At 48.4% G+C, this 24,284-nt stretch overlaps 3 protein-coding genes across 3 annotated transcripts; all 3 read right to left on the bottom strand.

The window, feature by feature from the left end:
* Positions 1–184: 184 nt before the first annotated feature.
* F5B22DRAFT_636707 (cytochrome P450 52E2) lies at positions 185–3,115 on the bottom strand (the record flags this gene model as incomplete). Its single annotated transcript, XM_047977327.1, has 7 exons — positions 185–318; positions 505–572; positions 740–1,142; positions 1,292–1,594; positions 1,764–1,976; positions 2,380–2,631; positions 2,884–3,115. 7 exons carry the CDS (start codon positions 3,113–3,115, stop codon positions 185–187), a joined length of 1,605 nt encoding a protein of 534 aa, XP_047830462.1.
* Positions 3,116–4,451: 1,336 nt separating this feature from the next.
* On the bottom strand, positions 4,452–5,504 carry F5B22DRAFT_204664 (uncharacterized protein). Its single transcript, XM_047969633.1, has one exon. It carries the CDS (start codon positions 5,331–5,333, stop codon positions 4,695–4,697), a length of 639 nt encoding a protein of 212 aa, XP_047830461.1. The 5' UTR covers positions 5,334–5,504; the 3' UTR covers positions 4,452–4,694.
* A 7,403-nt stretch (positions 5,505–12,907) lies between these two features.
* Positions 12,908–22,907, bottom strand: F5B22DRAFT_608560 (uncharacterized protein; the record flags this gene model as incomplete). The annotated part of the gene is made up of 2 exons (XM_047975080.1): positions 16,102–22,907; positions 12,908–16,052 (listed from the first exon to the last, which is right to left on the bottom strand). Exons 1-2 carry the CDS (start codon positions 22,548–22,550, stop codon positions 12,911–12,913), a joined length of 9,591 nt encoding a protein of 3,196 aa, XP_047830460.1. The 5' UTR covers positions 22,551–22,907.
* Between the last annotated feature and the right edge of the window lie 1,377 nt (positions 22,908–24,284).

Below are 24,284 nucleotides of genomic sequence, written 5' to 3'. Positions count from 1 at the left end.
CTGGGCTGGCAGATCATTTGTATATAGAGTCATCTCAAGCCACCAACAGCCGAGAAGGAGTTGGTTGGTCAAGGACTAATGCAGCCCTAGTTGATCATTGTAATCAGAATCCTCAGTTCCAAGCCCAGTTCAATCTGCCCTTGTTATACTTCCCCCCTTTTTTCAAATTTTCTTTCCATCCATTTCAAGCCGGTGTAAGACTAACGAGACACCCATACAACATAGACAAGTTGATTCCCAGTTTCTGGATAGGCGGCCGGTCGTCTCGTCGCTCGATCGTCTTGAATGCCTGCAATAGACGGAACGTGATCAAGGCCACTATGGGTAGTTCGCTGGCGTTAGTAATTCCTCTTTCACGTAAACGAGACGGGGGTTCAAGGAGCTCTGTATGCCATCGAGACATGCTAGTCACCTAGAAGGAGTTTTGTATTTCTCCTCTTCTATTTTTCTGCCACTGCAAATTGTCGTAATAGGAAGAGGAAAGTGGTCTTAGGGAATACATACTCTGCGTCAGTGCAAATTGCTGCCCAATACAGATGCGCGGGCCTGCGTTGAAAGGGAGGTATTCGAATCTGCGATGTTTTGAAGATTAGAGTGAGCTAGAGAAGGTTCAACGAAGATGGAGATGTAAGTAGAAAGGGAGGAAGAGAGATACACGCCGATACGACGAGACCAACCAAGCGGTACACATAAAACGAAGAAGGGTTAAAATATAAAAAGAATCCGGGGGAAAACATACGTAACCCTCAAATCCTCCCATCTCTCAGGCCGAAACTCATCCGCATCATCACCAAAAATGTCCTTCCGGCGATGCATGACCCAGGGAAGATATCGGAGATTGGTCCCCTTCTTCACGAAAACAGGGGCCTTGCCGTCGGCGCCTCCACCCACAGGTAAGACGGTATCGCGTACGGCTTCTCTCTGGTTCGAGGCCACGGGCGGATTGAGCCGCAGCGATTCTTTAAGAACCCAGTTAAGGTACTTCATGTTTCGCAGGTCTTCCCACGTCGGATCCTCTCGGCCCAGATCCCTGATCTCGGCGCGGATGGTGGCAACGATATCGGGGCGTCGCGACAATTCGAAGAAGAGGTAGGACAGCACGCTGGTTTGCGTATCACGGCCTGCTGTGAATATACTGAGAACTGCCCTCTTGTCAGAAATACATGTCCTGGGAGGAGGGGTAGAGGCGACAGGGAATCGGTTTCATCACGATACCAAAACCGCAGACCAGCTCATACGAAATCCATGCAAGCAAATTTCCACCCAAACATGAAAGGAAACTCCAACTCACGGTGATCACAAATAACCTCGTCTGACTCCCCCGACTTAAGCAACTCATCGAGGAAAACATACTTCCTCGCATCCACATTCTTCGCCGCAGCAGATCTATCGCGCACATCGCTCACAAAGCGCTTGACAAAAGCCCTCATAAAGTCCGAGTACTCGTCGAGCTCGGGATCAGCTCGCAACATGGTAAGCCAGCCCAGACGCGCGCGCCACGCAATCTTCTGCATCGCCTCATCAAAGTACCTGCCGAAGGTATAGCTATCCTGGGGAGCATCGCCGCCGAGGAGATCGGTCGATTGGCCGAGCACTGTTTTGCATTATTCAGTCAGTAATTACCAATCATTTCTTTAAAAACAAATAGTAAGAATTTCATTCAGGAGCATGCGTGCATGCAGGCGTAAGAAATGAGCACCAAACCCTATCCAAGGCGGAAAAAGGAAAGGAAATGAATTAACATTCAGGGTGGGTGAACGAACTGAAGTCAGAAATACTGTCCGTCGTCATCATAGAGAAGAGCGCCTGTAAATCAATAACAGGGGTGGTAGTAATAGAGGCTCGGATATGCGCGATGAGTTTGTTCACATGTCGGTCGATGCACGCGAGATCCGAGATCTGGTCTCGCACGAAGGCCGGGCGTAGGATGGCTCGAGAGTGCTGCCATTCAGCGCCGTTGGTTGTGAAGATGGAGTCTAGTTTTGTTAGTAAATTTCGTTCAATCGGATGGATGGCTATGGGCGTAGGAAATGATTGTATGCATATTACACTTGGTGGCATGAGTAGAAGAGGAAATACAAGCGAGCACTGCTCCTTGTCCTGCTACTACCAACATTGATTCTCCGTCTGCTGGCTACCAGCAAAAACACGAAAACAAGAGAGAATAGGAGGGATTGAGGGGATAGGTGTACAATAAAGATATGTTGAAAGCCTAACAGCATATACGATACGTTGTGTATGCAGGAATCCGTTCGTATGTATGTATGTCTCACTCATCTCATCTCATCTCGCCTCATCTTATCACGAACTTTTCAAGTCCCCTCCCCCCAAATTAAAGAACAAAAGGGAGGGAGAGAGAAGGACTGAATAAAAACTCACGTTTCCCAAGCACCTTCAAAAAGCTCCTAATACGCATATCCGGCAACGCCCAATCCTCGAACCTCGAAGAGAGCACGGCCTTGACATTCTCGGGCTCATCGGTCGTAATGCACGAGTTCCACTCGGGGAAAATGCCATGCACAAAGGTGTGTCCCGTATATTCAAGTGTCTCTCTTCTCGTATCGAGCATGACATTGTTTTTCAGTGTGCGCGCCGTCTGTATCAGGTAGCGAAGTCCGAGGATGTCGTTGGCTGGGTATTCTAAACATATCCAAGAATAAAAGAGGCGTTAGTCTTTTGCATTAGGTAGGTATGTACGTTCTAGACGTGTATATATATATGTGTAGGATATTAGATGCTCGCGGATTCACCTACTGTGACAAAGCAGTTAGCGCTCGCATCCATCCAAACCTCATATCTTTCTCCCGCCCGAGTTCTCACCACAACAATTTCGATGATATAGGAAGGTAGGTAAGTAGAAAACCTACCTCGGAACAGGCTTACACCCCCTCCTCTCCGCATCACCATAATACTCATGCTCGTCGCGCAGAGGTCCAAAAACATACGCCCCTAGGACAACAAGGGAAGCGATCTCCCCCAGCCGTACATGTTGTCCCTGGACGACTACACTCACGACCTGTCTCGCCGCCAGGACGACGGCAACTAGAGACGCGACGTAGTACCAGATATGCGCGGCGCGCGGCAGCGCCTCGACGGCTTTGCGGCCTCGTAGCATGGCTGACGATACCTCGCGCATCCGAAATGTCCTCCTCTATGCGAACGCGGTAAGTAAGTATGTATGTAGGTAGGCAGCCTAGATATATCAGGTACCCAGGGTATAGGTTGTATAAAAAGTGAATTCCTCAAATTCTCGGCCCAGTGTGTCTGCCCAGCTCCCGTAATAGCCCACTTGATCGGTGAGTGGTGAGTGGCACAGGATAACGCAAGGGCGAGATAACGAATGCTTTAGTATACAATCAGTACCGCCATCCCAAATCGTCAAAAAACAAAGAGACAAAGAGTACCTACCTACCTATCTATCTATCTGGTACCTATAAGCCGAGAAAGTGAATGAGTCAATGAACGAATGAGTAATCGGGTGAGTGACTGAGTAAACTGAGTGAGGGGTTATCGAGGTAAGATGTACAAGACGGCATGGCATCCCCATTGGGGTGTACGATGCCTAGGTAGGTAGCCAAGTTGACATATCTCTTTCAGGTCAGATTCGCTGACATGTGATACATCTCAACACCTCACATCAATCAAATCATAGTCGTCCAAATCAAAACCACGTGTATTGGTATCTCTATAACTTTTTTTTTTCCTTTTAAAAAAAAACAAAAACAAAAGACCATCACTTCTATCTCTATCTAGGTAGGCCCGCCTCTATTTACCATCCTCTCTCTCTCCCTTCCATCATCTTTTATGTAACCTTCATTCTTTTTTTCTTCTTCTCTCATCTACCTGTAAATAACCCCAGTTTCTTTCCAATTTCATAAAAACATAAGTTCATAACACAGATAGATATCATCTTTCATTCGTCAGCTTTTTTTTTGGGTTGTTGCAAAATATACCTTCAACAACATCTCATTCAGGTCTGTCTGAGCTACCTAGCTAGCCAGCCAGCCAGTTCATTCATCCACCAAATGTTGTGACCGACTCGCCCACGTCGAGTTTGCATCTCCATCTAAATGCATGGCGGAAGTGCAGGACGGTAATGATTGGAAGAGGGCATCGACAGATCTTCCATCCGTCGTTGCGGTAAAGGAAAAGTGTAGGAGAATAAAACAAAAGACACCATGCCCTCCTCGTGTATGTGAGATATACATGTGTGTGTGAAAATACAAATGACGCCACCTTCAATGCAGTGCAATGCGACCAAACCAAAAGAAAAATCAAAAAAGGAACACGGGAAACAACAGAGGTCGGCCGATGCTGACCGGGCCTCCCCAGTTCACCCAGGCGTCCTTCGCATGCTAAATGACGTGTCTAATCATGATCGTAACCGCCGGGGGGTTTCCTCGCGGCATATTTCGTGAAACAACAAGACCCGACCGAAATTCGGACTTGTACATCTAATAGGCAAGACCAATGCAGATCTGCGCAATGGTGCTCTCATGATCAATGCGATCCAAGGAGCCGTTGTCGCATGGCGTCGACAACAAAAATGCGAATGCAAAACATGCAGGGTATCTCAGAAATGAAAGCAGAAACGAGAAGCAGAGTGTTCATGCTGAAGGCCGTTATCGTCGTTGGTGGGAGGAATCCAGCCCTTAGAAAAAAACAAAGCGACACCTCTCGAGGAATTCCCTAGATCAATGTCTCTTCTGGTCGTTGTTGCCCGACGTAGTCTTCGCACCCGATGACATGTGGTGGTGCGGGTGATGGTGATGGCGGTGCTCTCCGTGCTGATGATGGTGGTGGTGGTGATGACTGTGGTGATGCTGCTGTCGCATCCTCTGACGGCCCCGGCGCTCTTCGTGCTCTTCCTCCAGGGGGTAGCCGAGCGTCTGTCTCTCCTCCTCGTACCACGCGCTTAGGCTCTTCCCGCCAAACATGAGATCGTCGTCATCGATCACAATGGGCTCCATCCAGGCATGAGCAGCGTGTTGCTCATCTGATACTTGGACATCGGGGAGGTAATAATACTGCGCATCGTCTGGCGGCGGATGGATCGGTGCCGTCGTGGTAACCATTTTGAGAGGGGATGGAACGTGGTGACTCTGTGGTGAGGAAGCCGACTTCGGAGACCTGTGTAATGCCTTTGGCGAGTGGTGCGTGGGCGATGGCTGGACGTTGGGCGAATGCAAGCGATGGCTGTGCTGCGATGTCGGCCTGCTTGCGGACCTCTGTGACTGCAGGTCGTCGTGCTGGTGCTCTTCCTGGTGTTGTTGTCGATGGCGATGACGTCGTATGGTATGGTCTTCAGAGAGACGCGGGCTATTTCGTGTCATGGGCAAGCCGACTCTGTAGGGTTGACGTGGATAATGGTGAGCTAGAAGAGGATTGTGTTGTGAAGGGGTGGCGAGACAAGGGCTAAAACCTTATATACTTGACAGGTGGTGGGGTTGTTGACTCAGACATAAGAGGGAGCAGAGGGGGTGAGTGGTGTCTCGGATCGTCTATGAATTGATTGATTCCGGCTTGTCGGTGCGACGCGTGGCAGGTGACGGTTGGGTAGTATCGGCAGAGAGTTGTCTGGTGTGGTTGGTGTTGTTATTGTTGGTGTTGAGGGTGGTGTTGGCAGATGATAACTCGTGTTTCTCCTCCTACAACATGACAAGAGGTTTGTGACAGATGTTCAGAGAGAGAGTGTGTGTGTGTGCGTGCGTGTGGTTGGTTTGTCGCTTTGATGGCAGGACGGAGGTTACAGAAGCGGTCAGGTTCGACGGGATGGTCGATAGGATGGTCGTCAGGATGGTCGACAGGATAAACCGAGTGATGAACGGAGTGGAGGGATCACGGCAGCGTTATATGCACATCAGCATCCGAGAGAAGAGGAGGGGCAGAACAGGTGGGAGAAAACAGGGAAGGCTCAGGAGATTGAGCGGAGGGGAGGGAGCAAGGGGAGAGAGATGCTATGTATGTATGTATGTATGTATGTAATATGGCCGGTTCAAGATAGTGCCATGTGCTAATGGCGAGCCGAAGAAGGCGGCGCGGCGGAAGAGGCGAAATGGAAGGCTACCTGTGTCTCGCCTGTATTATTCGCACATGTATTGGCACATGTGGATTGTTAGGCTGACGCGAGAACTGGGGCTCTGACGGGGCAGAGGGAAGAAAGTGGGCTTGCCGAGAAAGTAGGTATCGTCAACTTGTCTGTCTGTCTGTCTTGCTTTTTTGCCTCTCCGTTTTCTTGTCTCCGTTTATAGGTACCGGGTACCTACCCACTGTAACCTACAGGTCTTACAGCGATTGACAGGCAGGCTGTGTACCTACCTCTGACCTACTGGACAGGGCACTTTTACAGGTAGGTAGGTAGTACAATAATACGATAGGCAACCAATAGTGGGGTGGGGTTAGGGGTGGGGTACTTGCCTACCTAGGTACCTTAGGTACCTACTGTAGGCTGAAGGGTGGGAGGAAGGAGGCGGGGGAGAAAGAGCCGAGACACTCTTGAAGCATCCCTACGCCTCTCTCATAAGTAAGTAGACCTAATGTGTATTTATCTACCCACACATGTACCCACTTACTTGAATATATATATGTATATATTTTGCTCGATAGAGGGCTGTATCAAGTACTTACACAGTACCTATATAGGGCTTACAGGTCAGTTGGTAGGTACCCGCCTGTAGGTAGCCTTCCTTCAATACTTGGCGGATACGGTAATGCGGGGGAGGGGGTGGACTTCCAGAAGGGGGAAGTCTTGATCAGCAGGGGGCTTCGCTGTTGGAACGGTTGGAAAACGGATGATAACGGAACACGTAGACAGACAGACAGACAGATAGACAACACATTGTTCTTCACACATGCATACACACCCTGACACACCTCTATCTCTTTTCCTTCTTTCTTCGTCCTCTATCCTCGAGAAAGGTGTTGTTGTGGTATATGACACGTCAATTTTTCACATCTCGGGCCAACTCGGGAGAGATTTATTGGACACAAGCAGCATGCATGTCACACATAGACTCTTTCTCTCTCTCTCTCTCTAGCTCTGTGCCGTAAGTTGTAAAAATTAGGGTAGCAGGTACAGGAAACAAAAAAAAGCACGGCCTGAAGAATATATCCGGAACAACAGGCGCGGCTGCACGGACTTCTTGTGTCCTCAAGTTTAGTATCAACCGAAGAAGAAGGAGGGCGGGACGGAAGAGAGAAAAGCGAAACAGAGAACAAACAGCTTTCCAGAAAAGAAAACAGGCAGCAAAGGAGAAGGTACCCGAGATAAAAGCAAAGAGGAAGATACGCATGTAAGTATGTAGGTATAGGTATAGGCATGTAGGCAACACAGGTAATCTCGAACTAGACATCTGGCATATTAATTGATATCAAGAGTCCAACTCTCTTCTTTGCATACTCTGGCATACGTACAACATACAGTACACACATACCAAGCCGTTGTCTTTCTCCTTGGGGATACGATCGACAACGCACCGCACTGCGAGACGTACTTAACAGGGACTCGACTGGCCTCGGGTGAATTGGCATGTCCCTACCCTACTACTAGATGAACAATGCAGCAAATGTCGGCATAACGGCCGAAACTCACTCACTCACTCACTCACTCACGCACGCACGCAAAGCAAAAGAGCGAGACAAATAAGCAAGGGCAAGGGCAAGGGCAAGGGAAAGAGAAGAAGAAAAAAAAAAAAAGAAACAGCGCAAGCAAGTCCGAAAGAAGCACAATCCATGCTTTGCTCCGTTGTTCGTGTTGGACGGACCGCGTTGGTTATTAGCTACCTCCCTACTACATAAGGTCTACTAGGTATTGTTATTCCGTGTCACGCCCCGGCATTCCCAAGCAGGTAATCGCATAGGTCAGTCATTTGGCCCCGGACAGACCCGGACAAGCGGCCGAAGATGGATCACACGCCAGGAATCAATCGCCTTACATTGATCTAAGTATCTATCTATCTCTATGGGTGGCGGCTCAGGTGGTCTCCGTATCTGCGTACCTCGATACTATTCGTAGATAGGTGGATAGATATATAGATAGATAGGTAATGATGTGATATGTGCCTACATACCTACCTATGTAGGTAGGTAGGTAATGAGAAGCATTTCGGTCACGGTAGCCCTGTAATAATTATCCCCTTCTTTTGCAATATGCCACACCTTCGGCATAACCTCAAGTGCCTACATACCTACTACAAGTTGAAGATATGAACATGCCCGCACACCTACCCTACAGAGGTAGGCTTACCGGAGTAGGCACTTAGTGTAGGTAAACACACCAATATACAGATTCATATAGGTAGATATGTCAGTTCAAAATCCAAAACTAGGATCGTTCGTCTGACCACGTTCTCCATCAACGTTGTAGTACCGTTCACTACCGACAGGTAAAAGGTAGCGAGCGCATGGGCGCGAAAGTTCCGACGTTTTTTTTTTTTCTTCAGCTCAGACCTTTTCTATCATAGCCTCAGAAACAACTAGGTTAGGTAGACCGCCCTGATCTAGACTTGCATGGTGCCGTTTTCGCGTGGCCATCGTATTCCAATCGGGGACGAAAAGAGCTGAGACGGGGCTGGATGGAGTTGGACCTCTTGACGGCCGAGGCCTAGACCGAAGTCACGGTTATCCACTTGTATCTTTCGGCGAAGTCGACGATAAATAATTACATGCCTATACATAGATAGTAATAGACGAGGTTATGAGATGGGTTAGATGCCCCGAGATGCCCCTCCCCCAGACGTTTTGATAACAGCCTACTACCTACCTACCTACACTAAAATATTTGCACGTTTCCGCGTTTCCATGTTTCCACTCACAACCCACAGACCATCAAAACGCCTCGTTGGGGCGAACCAAAAGCCGCCCTGCAGACAGACAGACAGACCCAGCGACCTATTGTTTCCCACGAGGCTTGTACATAACGTCTGTCTACGTGTACTTCTCACTGCCATCGAAGAAGACCTGCAGTCGACCAGCCTATTTCTTCACCTGCAGATGGATCTCGTTTCAGGTCACGGCTCCTTGTGTTAGAAGCTAGCTCACATCTACACTACCTCCTAAGATACCTCGGATACCTACCCATCTCACGACTTTGACAGGCTGCTCGGTTTGGACACGGGAGACAGACATGCAATGGGATGCGTGAATGGGTGTGCGGCCTGCAATCCCCTTGTCGGATCGTCTCAGGGATTGCCGATACTTACTTACTTCGTACACTTCACCTCTCTCCTTCTCCGATAAAGGACTTCCGGAGCTGTATCAGAAGACTTTTTCTTTCTTTCTTTCTTCCTTCCTTTCTTTCCGTCTTGTCCTCCCTCTACGCTAAAGGCCGGAGGAGAATTACCGGATTATTCCGAGTTCGACTCGCGCGGCTTGAGGCATGCTAGTAAATCAATCACGATTCCGTATTATTCTCTACACTACCTGTGGTAAATCCTTGGCGTCTTGCATTCTTCAACCGTCAAACTGATGACACCGTACCGTTCTTGCTCACCGACGTTGCCGCGCGTTCGAATTCGAGACTCGTCCGAACGAAGAAGGGTCGCCAAATATTGCCTGTGCAACACGAGGCTGGACCAAGCTCTGACTAGACCCTGACCAAACTCCGAGGAACGTACATGGTAGGCGGCACAGAACACTTCAGCTTGGCCGCATTGGGCCATCGATGCCTCCATCGATTTACCCAGCTAGCCACATGGCGGTCGATGCCGACGCATGCATCACCTATACCTACTTATGCATCGCGCGATCGATATCTTACCTACATACCTACATGTTTAGCTGTCTACTGTAGGTAGGTAGGTACCTCTTTTTTCTCGATGTGTGGTTCGTAAGTATCTCTGTTGATTACCTACATATCTACATAGGTATGTAATTTCTACTCACGAACCATCAGTAGTGCCCACGTCAGTAATTAAACATAAGATAATACAATACTACCTACGTCTCCAACCTTATGTAGCTACCTAGGTAGGTCCTTACTATGCGAATACTACTGTTACCCCGATGGCAATGAATGGGTTTCTGGAACGCGACGAGCCGCACATAACTTCCCTGGCCTATTTCCCCAATGATATATTTTCAATATAGTGTAGCTATTTCTGTATCTTGCCAACGCAACTCGCACACGCCATCCAATGACAGGGTAAGCTGACACATGATTGCTGACTACATGGTGTGCCGATACTCTAGATTAGTACCTCAGGGTCTTTCCGCGATCGGTATCTGCATCATCGACGATATAGAAAATCTATAGATAATACTACCAACTTATAGATTGGTTACTTAACTTAGCTACCTACCCTACTTATTATGTGCGTACTAATACTTGGTCATTCGTGCTATCCTATATCATTACCTATCCAATTATACTCCATTATAGTCGACATTCCATGAATCAATCAATCCATCCATCTCAGACCGCATATCTCGGCTCACGCTCTACATGGTCCTCTCACGCAGAATAGCCCTCGTGACCAAGGAAATGCCCACTTAGGTATTACTAACATACTACACTGCCCTGCCCTGCCCTGCCCTGCCCTCTTGTTCGTTCGTTCGTCTTATGTGATCCAACAAACACCGAGCAAGGTGTGATAGGCGAGTAATATCACGTCTTAAACGGTCCATCAACGTCTTCCAACAATGCACTCATCTACCTCTCTACTTAATTATTGATTTTCTTGTTAATGCACGCGATGCCATGCCATGCCATGCATGGGGCCCGACAAGCCCACGGCTGATCTTGGCCAGATCTTGTATTACGACAGGTACTTACCTACATATCTTTCAACCTACCATCCTCGTCCTCTGTTGCCGAACCTGAGATTATCATCTACTTCGTGTACCTAATCAGAAGGAATGGACACATGGATGCAACGTCTCTTTGCTCTTCTGCTACGTTCCTGAATGAGACAACCAACTTCGTGATTCATCCATAACTCTACGCCGATAAATACAACACACAGTACAGTAGGTATACACATAGATCAGAGATGCAGAGCCGTACATACGTAATCAACGCCCTATCAAAGCCTCCGACAGCCCGAATCTTTCTATTCTCGGTTCTATTTTCCACTTCCACCTTTCCACCAAACTAACTCAACCCACAGGGCTAGGTAGGGCAGAGTAGGGGCATCTCTACATAGGTAAGCCTGTCAGAGCCTGACTACATACGTACGTAGACTATCGGTAGGTCATGTTGCTTCCTCGCTTCACAAAAAGGGGACCCTACCTGCTACTACTATGTCGTCATAGTGGGAATCAAGGGACCCAGAGAAAACTGCAAAGCAAGAACCAAGCCAAGACGGCAAACGCCCGTGCCGTCGCCGCAAGCAAATCTACATGCCAACGTGATGGATCAACAGGTTTCGACAGAAAAGATATCAAGGCTTCTATTATCCCTGCCTGCAGTAATTAGCCTCGGGGGAGATAAAATACCCTCGTAAAACTCCCCAAAAAGGTACAAAAAGAACGTTAGCGAAAAAAAAAAAAAAAAAAAAAGATGAAATTTCAAAGACCGAACAAACCGACCGTGGCGAACAATGTCGTATACAAGCCATAACTCAGACATCAATCAATACAACATAAGCACATAATATGTATTACCCCCTAGCTCACCGACACAATGACATATTGACATACCATACCATACTGACGACGCTGACCATAACGCCAACAAGCATACATAGAGATAAAAATCACAGCCGTCATAACCGTTCCGCCCCAATCCATCCAATCCAATCCAATCAATACCTGTCTACCTCATCTTATATCTATTTCCTCTTGATTTACCAAGACCGGAATACATACCTAGTTAACCACACAACATCGCATCGCATTGTATTGCATCGCATAGATATAATATTATATCATGATTACATTCTCTATTATATTCAAACAGGAACACAAGTAGATCACTACCCCATAAACAGCAGGATTCCGAAATCAACATCATCATCATTATCATCATCATTTCAAACAGATCAGACAAGAAAAACCAGGATCTGCTTCAATGACGTCATATGCGGCTCCTCGGTCCCCGAGCCCCTCCCTCCCCTCTGTCTCTCTCTCTCTCTCACCACCGACTACTTCACTTGCTTGTAAATCCCGGGGCCCAGCTTCGGTAAGTACCTAAGGTGCATAGATAGCTCGATCCATCCATCCATCAGGCTGTAATAGTACAATTCAACACTCATCTGAACAAGTCTTCACTGCCTGTCAGGGGTCTCAGGGCAGGGGAACAAAGAGATACATTGTACATAGTCAGGGAAGTCTGAATGCCTTCAGACTTCTGACCTTTTAGACCTTGTGACACAATGAGAGTCTTACTGTATACCTTGTACAAGCCTTCTGACACTGCCCTCTAGGTAGATAAACCATATCAACATCAAAGTTATATATGTGTCAAAACCCATATGAAACCCCCGGAATAAACATGATATAACAATGTAATTAATTCATAAATATTTCATAACAACGAGGTCGAAAACTACACCAACCAAACCAAAAGGTTTTGCTAGTAAGCAGTAAAATAAGTACAATACAAAATTTTCAAAAAGGTGAAATGAAAAATACCGCCCTTTTCTCCTCGTCTCGCTCATGGATGGCAACCTCTAAACCATCTGAATCTCCGTTAATACCAAATAACCTTCCTTTCCTTTCCCCTTCCCTTCCCACTCCAATTTCCCCTGCCATCTTTTAATTCCCCGTCTAATTTCACATCATATCCACCCATCGTGTCATGTCCATAATGTAATGTAATGTATATATATGTAGAAACGTATAATCCAAACCGGGAGAGACTGACTTTGCTTCCTCTTGTACAAACCAAAATGCATGTGAACCCTCATCGAATCACTTCCATACCCGTACTCAACCCGCTCAATATCTCGTACCGTCTTCATTCAATCGTAGTTCATTCCAATCCTCTGAATCTCCGATTAAACTCCTCCACAGCAACAGCGACCTGACGATAAAGGAACGTCCGTCCGCTTTCTTCACCAATAGGGATGAAAGGCCCATTCGTCCCGCCGCGCAAGATAATACTCAGACCCGTGCGCTCTTTCGCAATGGTCTGCACGTCTTGCAGCGGGACGTCCCATTCCGCGCTCAGCTTCCTGCTCCTGATGAGGAGGATCCGGCTGTACGTGACCATGACCACCATGTCTTCCCGCGGTAGCTCGATGTGCGCAATGTAGTCTTCGTTGAAGTATTTTCCGTTGTCTACCTGTTTGAGCCACGACTGCCCCAGGGACTCGCGCTGATTGTATGGGCGCACGATGCCGTCCACCGAGATGAACCGCGCGATACGCACCCGGTCGAGTTCTGACCCGTCGAACACGGTCGTTGTGTTGCGGATGCCCTCCGAGACATTGGACGCCAGGTCGAAAACGCCCACTGCGGGTTTCGTGGCCAGTCCGATGAATCCCTTGCCGACTCCTTTGAAGAAACCAACGGCACCCTCTTGTTCGGCACCTTCTAGTGGCTTACGGGCCACACCACCGATACCAGAGGCCACCGAGGTGAAGAAGGAATTCGCGCCCGCTGTCACTCCGAATAAGGCATGCTTGGGACGGTTGCGGGCACGCGTTATACGACGGCGGTCTTGGAATTGCTTGTCGAGAGTCGCGGCTGCCAGGCCTTTGCCGAAGCTGCCCGTTACTTTGGAGAATGAATCTGAGAAACCATAGACTGACTTCTTGACGAAGCTAGCGGCACCCTTGGCGATTCCTAGGCCCAGATCTTCAGGCTTGTCCGACATGATCAGGCCTTGGTAGGGTTCGTAGAAAACATCCGTGATACCACTGCTGATGCTGTTGAACAAGCCGACTGGATTGCCGAGGAAGTCGGCGCTGCCAATGATCTTGTGGACTTGGAAAAGCACTTCTTGGCTGTAGTGGTTGGATATGTTTTGCGTAAGCACGGGGACGGAGACTCTGGCGTTCTCTAAAAGCAGCGCATTCATTCGTATTGGAGCATCGTTGACGTTCCCGATCGCCATGGTCATTACATTGACGAAGAACATGATGGGATTTCGAGATGACGTTTTGTCTTCAATGTTAACGCGCTCCGTGCGCATGAACGAGAGGTCGAGCTGCATTGGCTGGATGTTTAGCACCTCGAAATAGATGTCTTGCCCGGATTGTTCTTGCTTGGGTTCCGGAATATCAATACCCTCATCACAGAGCTTGCCTTCATGCGTCTCGGACCACGAGGCACCAGGGACCTTGGAGAAGTCTAATACGGCATAGATAAAGTCCTCGTCCAGATCGACGGTCATCTGCTGTAGCAGTAAGGTGGCATACTTGACGTACAACACACCGTAGCTATCATCCTTGACTCGGGTGACCATGGCATGTAATGATGGATGAAGTTCAGTCTCTTGCGCTTGTTTAGGCACTACACTGGGATAAAGAATCATAGGGAATAGGCCACCATAGAGTTGATTGTCGATTTGTATCCACTTGATAGAGGTACTGATGGTTTGGTAAAGGGTCGACTCGTTATATCGAAGGCTGATATCTCTGAAGGTGATATATGCCAACTCCTTCATCTGCTGATTGATCAGCGATATCCCTATCCCCGATAGTTTCAATGCGGCTTGGAACGTGGTCTCAGTGTCCTGTTTCTTGACCTCAAACCCGCTTGTACTAGCACCGCTCTGCGACTTCTGCCTGTAGAGACTCTTGCTGGGTTTGTAGTTGGATAAGATCAATGTTTGTGTCGGGCCGTCTGCAGCAACACTGATGTCGATTATCTTCTGAGCACCGGCTGCGCTGACAAACCTCATAGGAATTTGATTACCGATCTCGGCCAGCTTGACATGCCGCTCCTTGCCAAAGGCACTTATTACCACTTCTCTAAATTTGGCAGCAGGGAAGTCCCAAGCGTACGGCATGATACTGCGTGGAGGCAACCGGTATCGAACCGGCCGCCAGCCTGAGCGGTCTTCGACCCCATCTTCGTCTACGTTGGGGTTGGCTTGGTAGAAAGTAAACTCAGTGTCACTTTCGTTGCGCATCGAAAACGGCCAGGCCTTCTTCTCTACGCTAAGATGAAGAAATATAGTAGCATCTTCCATCAAGATCTCAACTCGTATTAGTCGCTGACGTTGTCCAGCTTTAGCAATCTTGACGTGCGTAGTGCCAAGGTCTGATATATTCACTGGCGACGACCATTGATTGTCCAAACCTGGGAAACACAGTGCTATTTGTTTCGTCTGTGATTTTTGGAGCCAATAGAGGGGTTGGAGAGCTCCAGGTTCCAGTGTCATGATGTTGGAAGATCTCGGCTCTCTCACGTTCACGACCTCGCCGACCTTGTTTTTCATGACGAACCTCGGTGCAAGGGTGACGACCTTTGTAAGCTTGTATTTTCCTTCGCCAGATTCGATTGTAATTCCGACGTGGAGTTCCGACTGCTTTGTAGCAGACTGAAGCGCCACATCGGTTGTGCTACCAATGGCATCGAAACTCTGGGGTTTACTCCACTCCGAATCGTCGAACTTCAAGAGAGCACGATTGCGTTGATCATCGCTCCCGAAAGAAAACATTAGCGGTTGTGCTTTGGGCCGCTCCTGGTTTGAGGCGCCCGGCTGTGCAGATTGTCCAGCAGCTCTCTTGGCCTGTTGTAGAAATTGTTTCCCTCGTATAACGACATCCAGGCCAGTCTTGTTCAGGATCACATAAGGGCTGAAGACCGTTACTTTGAAAGCCCCACCCCCATTTGGAGTTTTGAGGTAGTGAAGTTTGAGGTGTAATGGCAGCCCTTCGTCGTCCTTACAAATGAGTTTGTTTTCCTTGCGAAAATCCTCTTGAGAGCCAGGGTTGATGATAGCAAACTCGCTAGCTCTGAACGCCGTGTCTTGCATATCCACGCTTAACAAGAGTAGATGTGAGAGCTCTATCACGTGCACTGGACTGACGCCGCCCTTTCTAAGGAAATTAGTCCAGTCTCTCTTGGTATTCTTGTCATAGATTCTGTATTTGAAATCGTATGGCAAGAGATTCTCTAGGACTATCGGCGGTGACAGCTTCAACTTCATGTATGGATATTTCCTATTGATAGTCAGAAAACGCTACTTCACTTCTTCATGAAAATATTTACCCTGTAAGGAAATGACTTCTGTTATAGTTGGCACTGAGCTGGAAGTAGAAAGGATCACCGTTTTCTCCTTTGCAGACCAAAGTGCGCGTCGGCCTCTTTAACAAGTCTTTCCACCACAAATGCTCAGATGACCATGAATAACCAAATCCGGAATCGGGACGAATGAGAAGAGATTGGACGTAAGCAGCCGCAACTGGAGCGGGACGGCTCTCGCCCGGCGCGATCTTCTCAATCTTAAGCAGATGGCCTTCCTGGGCATCATAAACCCCTAATTCAATGGGTATCTGCGTCTCATTCTCCACGACGAGAGGTGACCTCAAAGTCACGTATTTGATATTGTCGGCACCGAGGCTAACTTCCACCAGGAGCCGATGAAGAGTGTTATCCATCTTTGGCCGCAGACTATAGAGAAACTCTCCCTCACGATTGAGTGTGATGTTTTTCACCGCATCAAAGCCGCTTCCCTCGATCTGAACGGTAACACTGTTCGCCGTGGTACTTTCGGACATGACGTTCTCGCGCATCTTCTCCCATTGTTCAAAACTCCAGGGAGCCTCTTCACCATCTTCCAGTTTGAGAGATATGCTCTCCTGGTTGCTGAGCGTCTTGGCCTGAACTACCACGTTGAAGCCTGTGTAGTTCCGGATCTTATATGGCGCTTCTACTCCTCTGGGTTTGCCTAAAATGTCCTCGTCTTGCGTAAGGAAGGCAAATGATTTTGAAGCCAGTGCAATGGTCGCTGTCGTGACTGTCACGTCAAATGTTTTCCTCGACGTCAGGTCAACGGAAAGAAGCCCGGTACTCTGCTCTCTCGCAATTCCAAAACCTACTTGCCACGGTTCTAGCAGGGGTTCCCAAGCAGATTTGGCAAAGTTGTAGACATTGATATACATGTCGATAGCGGTCTCTGCTTTGAGGTTACTCGACCAGTCTGCTGCCGATGCTGTGAAATTCTTTATGCTTAAGTCAAGAATTGGCAGCTCGTGAACATCACCAATCAACACGACACGCATACCTTCAATGGTAGCGGTTAGCTCTTCGTGGCGCTGCGGCGGTTTACTGACATCATGCGGCCGGCCCGCAGAGTCCCTCTGGGTCCTATGGGTCATCGTGCCAGTGCTCTTGGCTGTCCTGGATTTGGAGGCAGCAATGGTGGAGTTGGCCTTTCCGCTAGCTGAGCGTTCCTTGAGACTACCAGGGCGCTGGCGTTGGCCGTCCTTCTGTGTGGCAGTATGGTGGTCTTTGCCCTCGTCTTCTTCTGAAAGCTCAGAGGCTTTACCCACAATTTGAAGTACCAGAAGGATATCTCGAAGGGAAAGCCGGAGGATAAGCGGTTCAATATCGACATGTATATTGGTAAGACTGGGCCGTGAACTATCCATGTAGACTTGAACAGAGAAGTCATCCAGGACACGTAGTCGAGACTCATCGAACTTGTCCATGCGACAGAGGAACATGCCGACCTGCGAGACTTGAAAAGTGAGCGAATGCTGTTGTGACAAAAGAACCTGCTTAGTTCTGAGCACAATAGCTTCTGAGCTAGAGCTAAGTGGATTCGCTATCAGGATGACTTGCGCATCCACAATGTTGAGGCGGAATGCAACATTCATCTTAGGCTGTTGTGACGTCTCTGCATCTAGTAGTGATGTTCGAGATTCAGTTTCGGGCTGCTTCCCAGTCCATTGAACCTGCAAAGATTCGGTATCTGATATATCTGGTGTTTCTGTAGGGCTCTCCATGATCTCCTGAACTGGCTCATCGGTCTGCAACCCAAGTGTGATAAACTTTTGTATGGCAAAAAGATAGTCCAACGCAAAGATAATCCTCGGACTGTCGACAACGACCACTGCAATCATGCTCTGCTCCTTGCCTTGAGCCATAGAGACGGTCGCCATGAACTGCTGTACGCTCTTGTTCGAAGAAGTCATGATCCTCTTGTACTTGTTCCCATCACGCGCGCGACTATCATATATGGTGAATGAGTGGATTACAAACTCCGCCTCAAGTGAGTTGTCAGCTAGCATTCTCAGTTTCAATTTGCTGTCGTCTAGAGAAAACCGGGAGAGACCTGCTGCGTCGGTGTTGCCAACTGGCCTATCCTCAGGGGCATTGATCAACTCTAGTCCCACCTTGTGGATCGTGAAGACGAGATCGAGCTTCGTCCAGGTCGCGTCACGAGAACCCAGCTCGGGGGATAAGTCCACAATGTCGCCATCCGAGCTAGTATTAACGGATGACATGGTCTTTGCCCTTCGAAGTGTCCCCTCATCCACATCTCGTTCTGCTTCCTCTTCACTAGCGCCTGCATCTGTCACAAAGGCAGCCGGAACGGATCTAGATATAGCCAACAAGTATCTGAGTTGATACTGAGTAATCCGGAGATTAAGGTCAGTCATGCTCCCTTCGATCTCCATATCTGGACGCTTCCATCCTTCCTTGTGTTCTGCGTATGTCATATTGATGCCAAAGTCAACGTGGTCAATCATTTCTAGCTCCTCGGACTGATCATTAGCGTAGTGAAACAACGACGTCAACTTGATGTTTCTGATTCCGGCAGAGAGCTTCATAGCTATCTCTGAGCTTTCGGAGTCGTCCAGAGGCACAAATTTGTTTTGAGCATAGATTTCTCCCAGATAAGCAGTAACCAAGTCCCTGTTAGGTCGATCAGGAGAAAGAGGTCTCGGGAAAACAATGATCGGTGTGTTGACAATGATATCGAACTTGACCTTGCTGGTAATCTGTTGCAGTTGCTGGGCTTGGTTTGCCGCAGCCTGGCGTGCAGCATTGTAAATCGCTTGCATCTTTCCGAACTTGACCAAAAACTCGATGATTTTCCTAAAAGGCTCTTCGAGAAAATTGACCTTGATTGAGCCAGCTCGCAAGAATATTGAAGAGTCGTAACCGGGATACGCCTTCTTGTTGCTTGCATCAAATGTCTCATAGCGAAAGTCAGCAAGCTCATTACCTTGGATTGTGACGAGCTGTCGGAAGCTCGAGCTTTCCTTTGCACCAACGTTGATGTCGTCGACTAAAGTGAGATCTCCTAATTTAGCTGCAACCCTTATAGTTCTGCCGGAAATGAAGACCCCAACGTCGGCATGGTTGAAAGATAGGGTTGCCAAACGAATGCCATCGTTGTTGAGGATCATGCGAATACTTTTCAGGTCAACTTTCACTCGTATAGACCCACTCTCCGTCTGCTCGGAAATCTGAGCAGGATCATTGATCTCAACGGTTTGGCCATTTTCCCCTGCATCGGCAATGCGCTTTTGGGATTGATTCTCTGCACCGCCATTGTTTGCGAAGGTAATGAGAATAAAGTCTAGAAGTGTGAGCAGAGTCTTTCTTGTTACGATGAGGTTGATTGTTGAGACGGCAACGTTGACATTCGTCTCAATCCCTTCGTATACGGGCATGAACTCTGGCGAGTCGGGCCTAACTTTGGTGAATTTGACTCGGACAAGATCTCTTTGCTGTTGGTGATCATCTACGTCACCCGAAGAGACTATGGATTTGAACTCAGCTGACGGGTTGTCCACGAAATCATCGACCGTCACTGAACCGAGCGATACTTCGGCTGCCAGATCATATGGCCTGACATACAGGTCAAATGCGAAACTCTCTGCGACGAGCTCGACGAGAAGTGAGTCAGGATTGCGCCCTTCAGAGTCACTCTTGTATAAAGATCCCTGTAGCTTGTCTACAGCAAATTTCATCTCGAAATTGCGCTGTTGCAGCTTCAGCTGTTGATTTGGATTGCCATCCTCCGCGTCCTCAAACTCGTCAGAGTCATCGTCAGAATCGTCCTCAAGAATAATAGCAGTTTCTTGGGTGAGGAATAGGTTGGAGGAGCGTTTACGGCCATGGCTTGCATTGAAACGGCTAGATGCTGAGCTGATCAACCTAGGTCGCTTAGGTCGTGGTTGCGTGTCGACAGCCTGCTGTTCTTGGTTACCAAGCTTTGGTATGGCAACATCGATAATCTTCATCAAACTCTTATACTTCGTGTCCGATACATTAACTTGTAAAACAGGCATGTGACCCGAAACTTTAACCTTGGTGAGGTTCGGTGCCTTTGGCAAAATTGAGAGTGCTACAACGAAGTCGACATTGATTTTATCTACAACATGAAACATGTGACGCTCGTCTTTGTGCACCAACTGTGCTTTCGTCTCTTCGATTGAGGGGCCAATCAGCACCTGGGTTGATGTCAATTTGACGAGAAAACGATCATACATGAGTGACTCGAGTTGCTTGAAGTCCTCCTCAGAGTACCTCTGTTGCTGTTTGTCTTGTATCTGCTTCAGAGTACCCTTGTCGACGAGTTCGCTGTTGAGGCTTATATGACCAGCATCCAATATGAGACAGGTTGAGTCAGCTGTTTTGATAGACTGGGGAATAATGATCAATGGTGCTTGCAGATCCAGCTTTGCGTTGATCGTTTTATGTTCTTCGAGGGCGAATTCTAGGCCAGCTCTCGTTTGCTGCCTCAAGCCCTCGACTGTTGCTCCTGCGGTTTCCATGAGAGCGGTTATGGACTCCATGTGGCGCTCTGGTGGCTTGAAGAAGTCAACAATACCCACAACGAAGTTGGGATTCCATACAACTTCCAACGGCTTTAATTTGGCTGTGACAGCAAAGTCACCTTCCCCGTCCAGGGGGTTCTGTTCAATTTGCAAGCCGAAGAAAGTTTCCCGGTCCGTATTCTCAAGCTCGACTATAGACAGCCGCTTTTGTTTACGGCTGTCTGGCGCATCTTTGACCCTGACGATCTCCTTGAACAGACTATCCGGGGTGGTGCCATCGTTCACTCGAAAATCGCCCAAACTGATATCTGCCAGTAAAGAGTCGGTGCGCTTCAAGGCTTTGGCTTTGAAGATGTCAAAATGCAAACTTAGCAGATCAGTTTTACTGCCATGTGGACTTTGTCTTAGTGTGAAGCTGCCCGTCGACAGTGATGCATTTACTTCTAGCTTCACTGCATCGCGCGGAGAATCGACTGCATCGGCTAGCGCCGCTTTCTCGTCCCAATCAATGGCTTCGTACAGTTCCTGTCGCTGTTCCTCCGTCATCTGAGTATTCTCGGATGTGTCGGTCGATTCGGCAGGTTTTGAACCCCATACCCAAGAGAGCCATCCTTGTTGTTGCTCAGTCTTCGATGGGGCGTTTTTGAGAGCTTCGGCATTCTCTTTCCTCAGCTGATTGCGAGCTAAGGACCGCCAGAAACGCAGATCCTCATAGCCCAGCTTCCACTCAAGCGTGTTGAGATCATCTGTATCCTGTGGCGACAATTGCTGATGCGCCTTTCTCTTCTTGAACAGCTCGATATAACGAAGGCGGTCATCGCGACGCTCACGGAAGTAATCCCAGGTCCATCGACGGTTTCGCTCGTGTATCTTGGAAAGAACGGCATTTCCGGCAAATTGGAGCCAAGCACGGGGATCTTCCTTTGGACTTGCGTCTTTGGGCTGAAGTCGCTTATACTCTTGATGGCGGATAAAGTAGTGGAAGAGATCGGCCATCATCAAGGCATCTCGGTACTGGTCATCGTCAAGCACCACACCGATCTCATCGAAGAGTAGATTGGCTTTGAATTTAGGCGTGTATGTATCGCCAGACTTGTCCAACTCAATCTTGGCTTGACCGCTCACGGGCTTGAGAATGTACTGATGATTAGAGCTAGGAGCGCCTTCAGTATCATTAATCATAGTTCTGAACTTGTCTATCATCTCGTTGTGTGGTACGGTTTTGGCTTCGTCAGCCATTTCGCGGCCTGAGCCGAAGAGGTCCGAGTCCGTATTCCAGTATACAGCCAATGAAGCAAGTGTGGCCAATTTGTGCGTCGTTTGCGACGTATTCTGGATAAACGTGGATTTCCATTCACCATCGGTGCTTATGGCACTGAACTCTCCGAGGGTAGCGCCGAGCGCAAAAGGGTGGCCCGGAGCGGAAATGGAGTCCTCGTATCTTAAATGAATATTCTTGACTGTAACCTGCAGATTGTCGACAATCTTAGTGACAAGGCTCTCTGTAAAGCTCTGGCTCTTCTTTTGCTCCTCTTGACTGAGACCCTCTTGGTTTCGCTCTTTGATCAGCTCAGCCGAGTCTAGCTTCTCCATCTTGATGCGTTGTTTCCTCCGATCCTCTTCCTCAGCATCGTAGGCAGCCTCCTCCTTGGGGGAGGCTAAAAGAAAGACATCTTCTATGAAGACCTTGACAGGAGCACCTCGCAGGTTGGACCAGGGTATGACGAGGGTGAGCTGGCCCAGATGGCCCTCGACGACGTTGATGGGAAGCTTCAGTTGGTCGAGAGCCTCTCTACGGAGTTCGAGGTCACGCAGCTTCACGTCGCCGGACCAAATGCCGACCTTTAACTGCGCAGGGTCGAAGTTTTTGACGTACATGCCCAGGAAGCGGTTCAGCAACCCGGCGACTAACCCTTCCAGCATGGCGCGGACTTTGGGCCGTGACCCGGGCCGGGGGGATTCGTCGTAGAACTAAGGGGGGGTGTTGGATTGCTGCATCTGTGGAGATGCGGAAACAATTGCGTAATTTGAGGTCGTCGCAGCCGAAATTGCAGCTCGTCCTCCGAGATGCGATGCCTAACACGATCGGCAAGCAAAGGTATAGGTGTTGCGGGTGTAGCGGGGCCTGGATTATGGGAGACAGCGCTATTAGGGAATGGAAGACGCGGCGGTCGAGGAAGCTCGTAGGTTGCAGGTATCGGAGCTGAGCTATGGTAGTATTATAGGTAAGATTACAGGTAGGGTCGGTAATCTAGTTTGGAGACTCGAGAATGCTAGATGCTGCAACACTGCAATGATTAGACATGAAGGTACACGGGGTGTGAAGGAGGAAGTAAGTAAGCAGTAAGCAGACCATTCATGGAGAGAAAAGAGAGGGCAGATTATCTATCTAGGTATGTGTTGTGAGAACAGGATTCAGGATTGACGAGGACTGCGTCTGACATAAGGAAGCTTTGAAACAGCAGGATGAATTGGGCGACAACTACTGAGAAAATCGAAGGTTCGTTACCACGATATGTCAGACGGGGATGTATGTGTCGTATAAGCGTCATATGCTTGACCGTGGAATTGATCGTGGAGTTAGGTAATCGAGGAGATGAAATATCCCACTTACACATATGTACACCACGAGGCATTCAACATTGACAGCTCTCTACTGCAAGTAAGCACTTAAACATGAGACAGTACGGTACTCATAGCCATCATAGCCATCCACAGGCGGGAGCGAGTCAGTACCTACCTCTTCGACTAAGTAAGGGGAGAACGCGGCACGGCGCGTTGGGTGAGAGAACTGAGGCCAGATTTGCTGGGTCCGCTAGATGCGTACTTTTTACCTCACTAAAGAGTCGGCCGGGTTGTCGACGTTGTTCGATCGTGTGGTGGGATATTCCCGGGATTGCGAGAGGTAAGTAGGTGAGTAGTTTGGGAGCTGAAGAAACTCTACCTAACGCCTCTACCCCGACAAATCTGGAAGCGATGACGCCAATGGTCCTAGGTACCATAGTGCTGTACCTACCTAAGGTAAGAATAGTGCAATAGACCCGCTAAGGCTAACCCCTGGCAGCGCAATGCAGCACTGTACGCATTTACTTAGTACTGTAGACAGGCCTGTAGATAGAACATCTCTATAGTAGATGGCCAACAAAGAACACCTCCCCTGAATACTTATACAATTAAACACTATGGATAATCGATACGGGCTAGACGGGTTATTCATCCAAGTTCCAGATGTGCGTGACCTCTACCAGACTCCACGTAGTATATTCAGATATTGTGAGCAGCATACTAGTGTAACAACTAGGTACATTAGACTAGGTACCTAGAATTATAGTAGCCCATACTGTGTGTGCATCGATCGTTTTAGCGATCTTTTCATCAATAATTAGGCAGAATTAGGTAACTTTAAGTTGTTGTCTAGAAGCCAAAGGGAGGCAGACCCGATAAGCTGGGGGGGGTACCTATAGGTATACTTACAGGGACATCACCCAAATAATGTACCTTGGAAGGTACTGTAGTACGGTACTGCTGTGGTAGGTACTGCTGGAGATGGCGGGGCACAGCTACGGAGGTACTTAGGTACATTCCTAGTTCCCCACATTCATCTTGCGCATGCCATCAATCATTACGTCACTACTTCAGCCAGCTCCTGCGCAGGTA

The sequence above is a fragment of the Xylaria bambusicola genome (genome assembly GCF_022495145.1).
Source record: "Xylaria bambusicola strain CBS 139988 unplaced genomic scaffold F5B22scaffold_23, whole genome shotgun sequence".
Taxonomy (NCBI): domain Eukaryota; kingdom Fungi; phylum Ascomycota; class Sordariomycetes; order Xylariales; family Xylariaceae; genus Xylaria; species Xylaria bambusicola.
Note: the sequence above shows the minus strand (reverse complement) of the source record. Positions and strands in the feature narration are given on the sequence as shown.

Excerpts from the sequence above, each read along its gene's own strand:
- F5B22DRAFT_204664 (XM_047969633.1), bottom strand. The coding sequence starts at position 5,333 with ATGACACGAAATAGCCCGCGTCTCTCTGAAGACCATACCATACGACGT.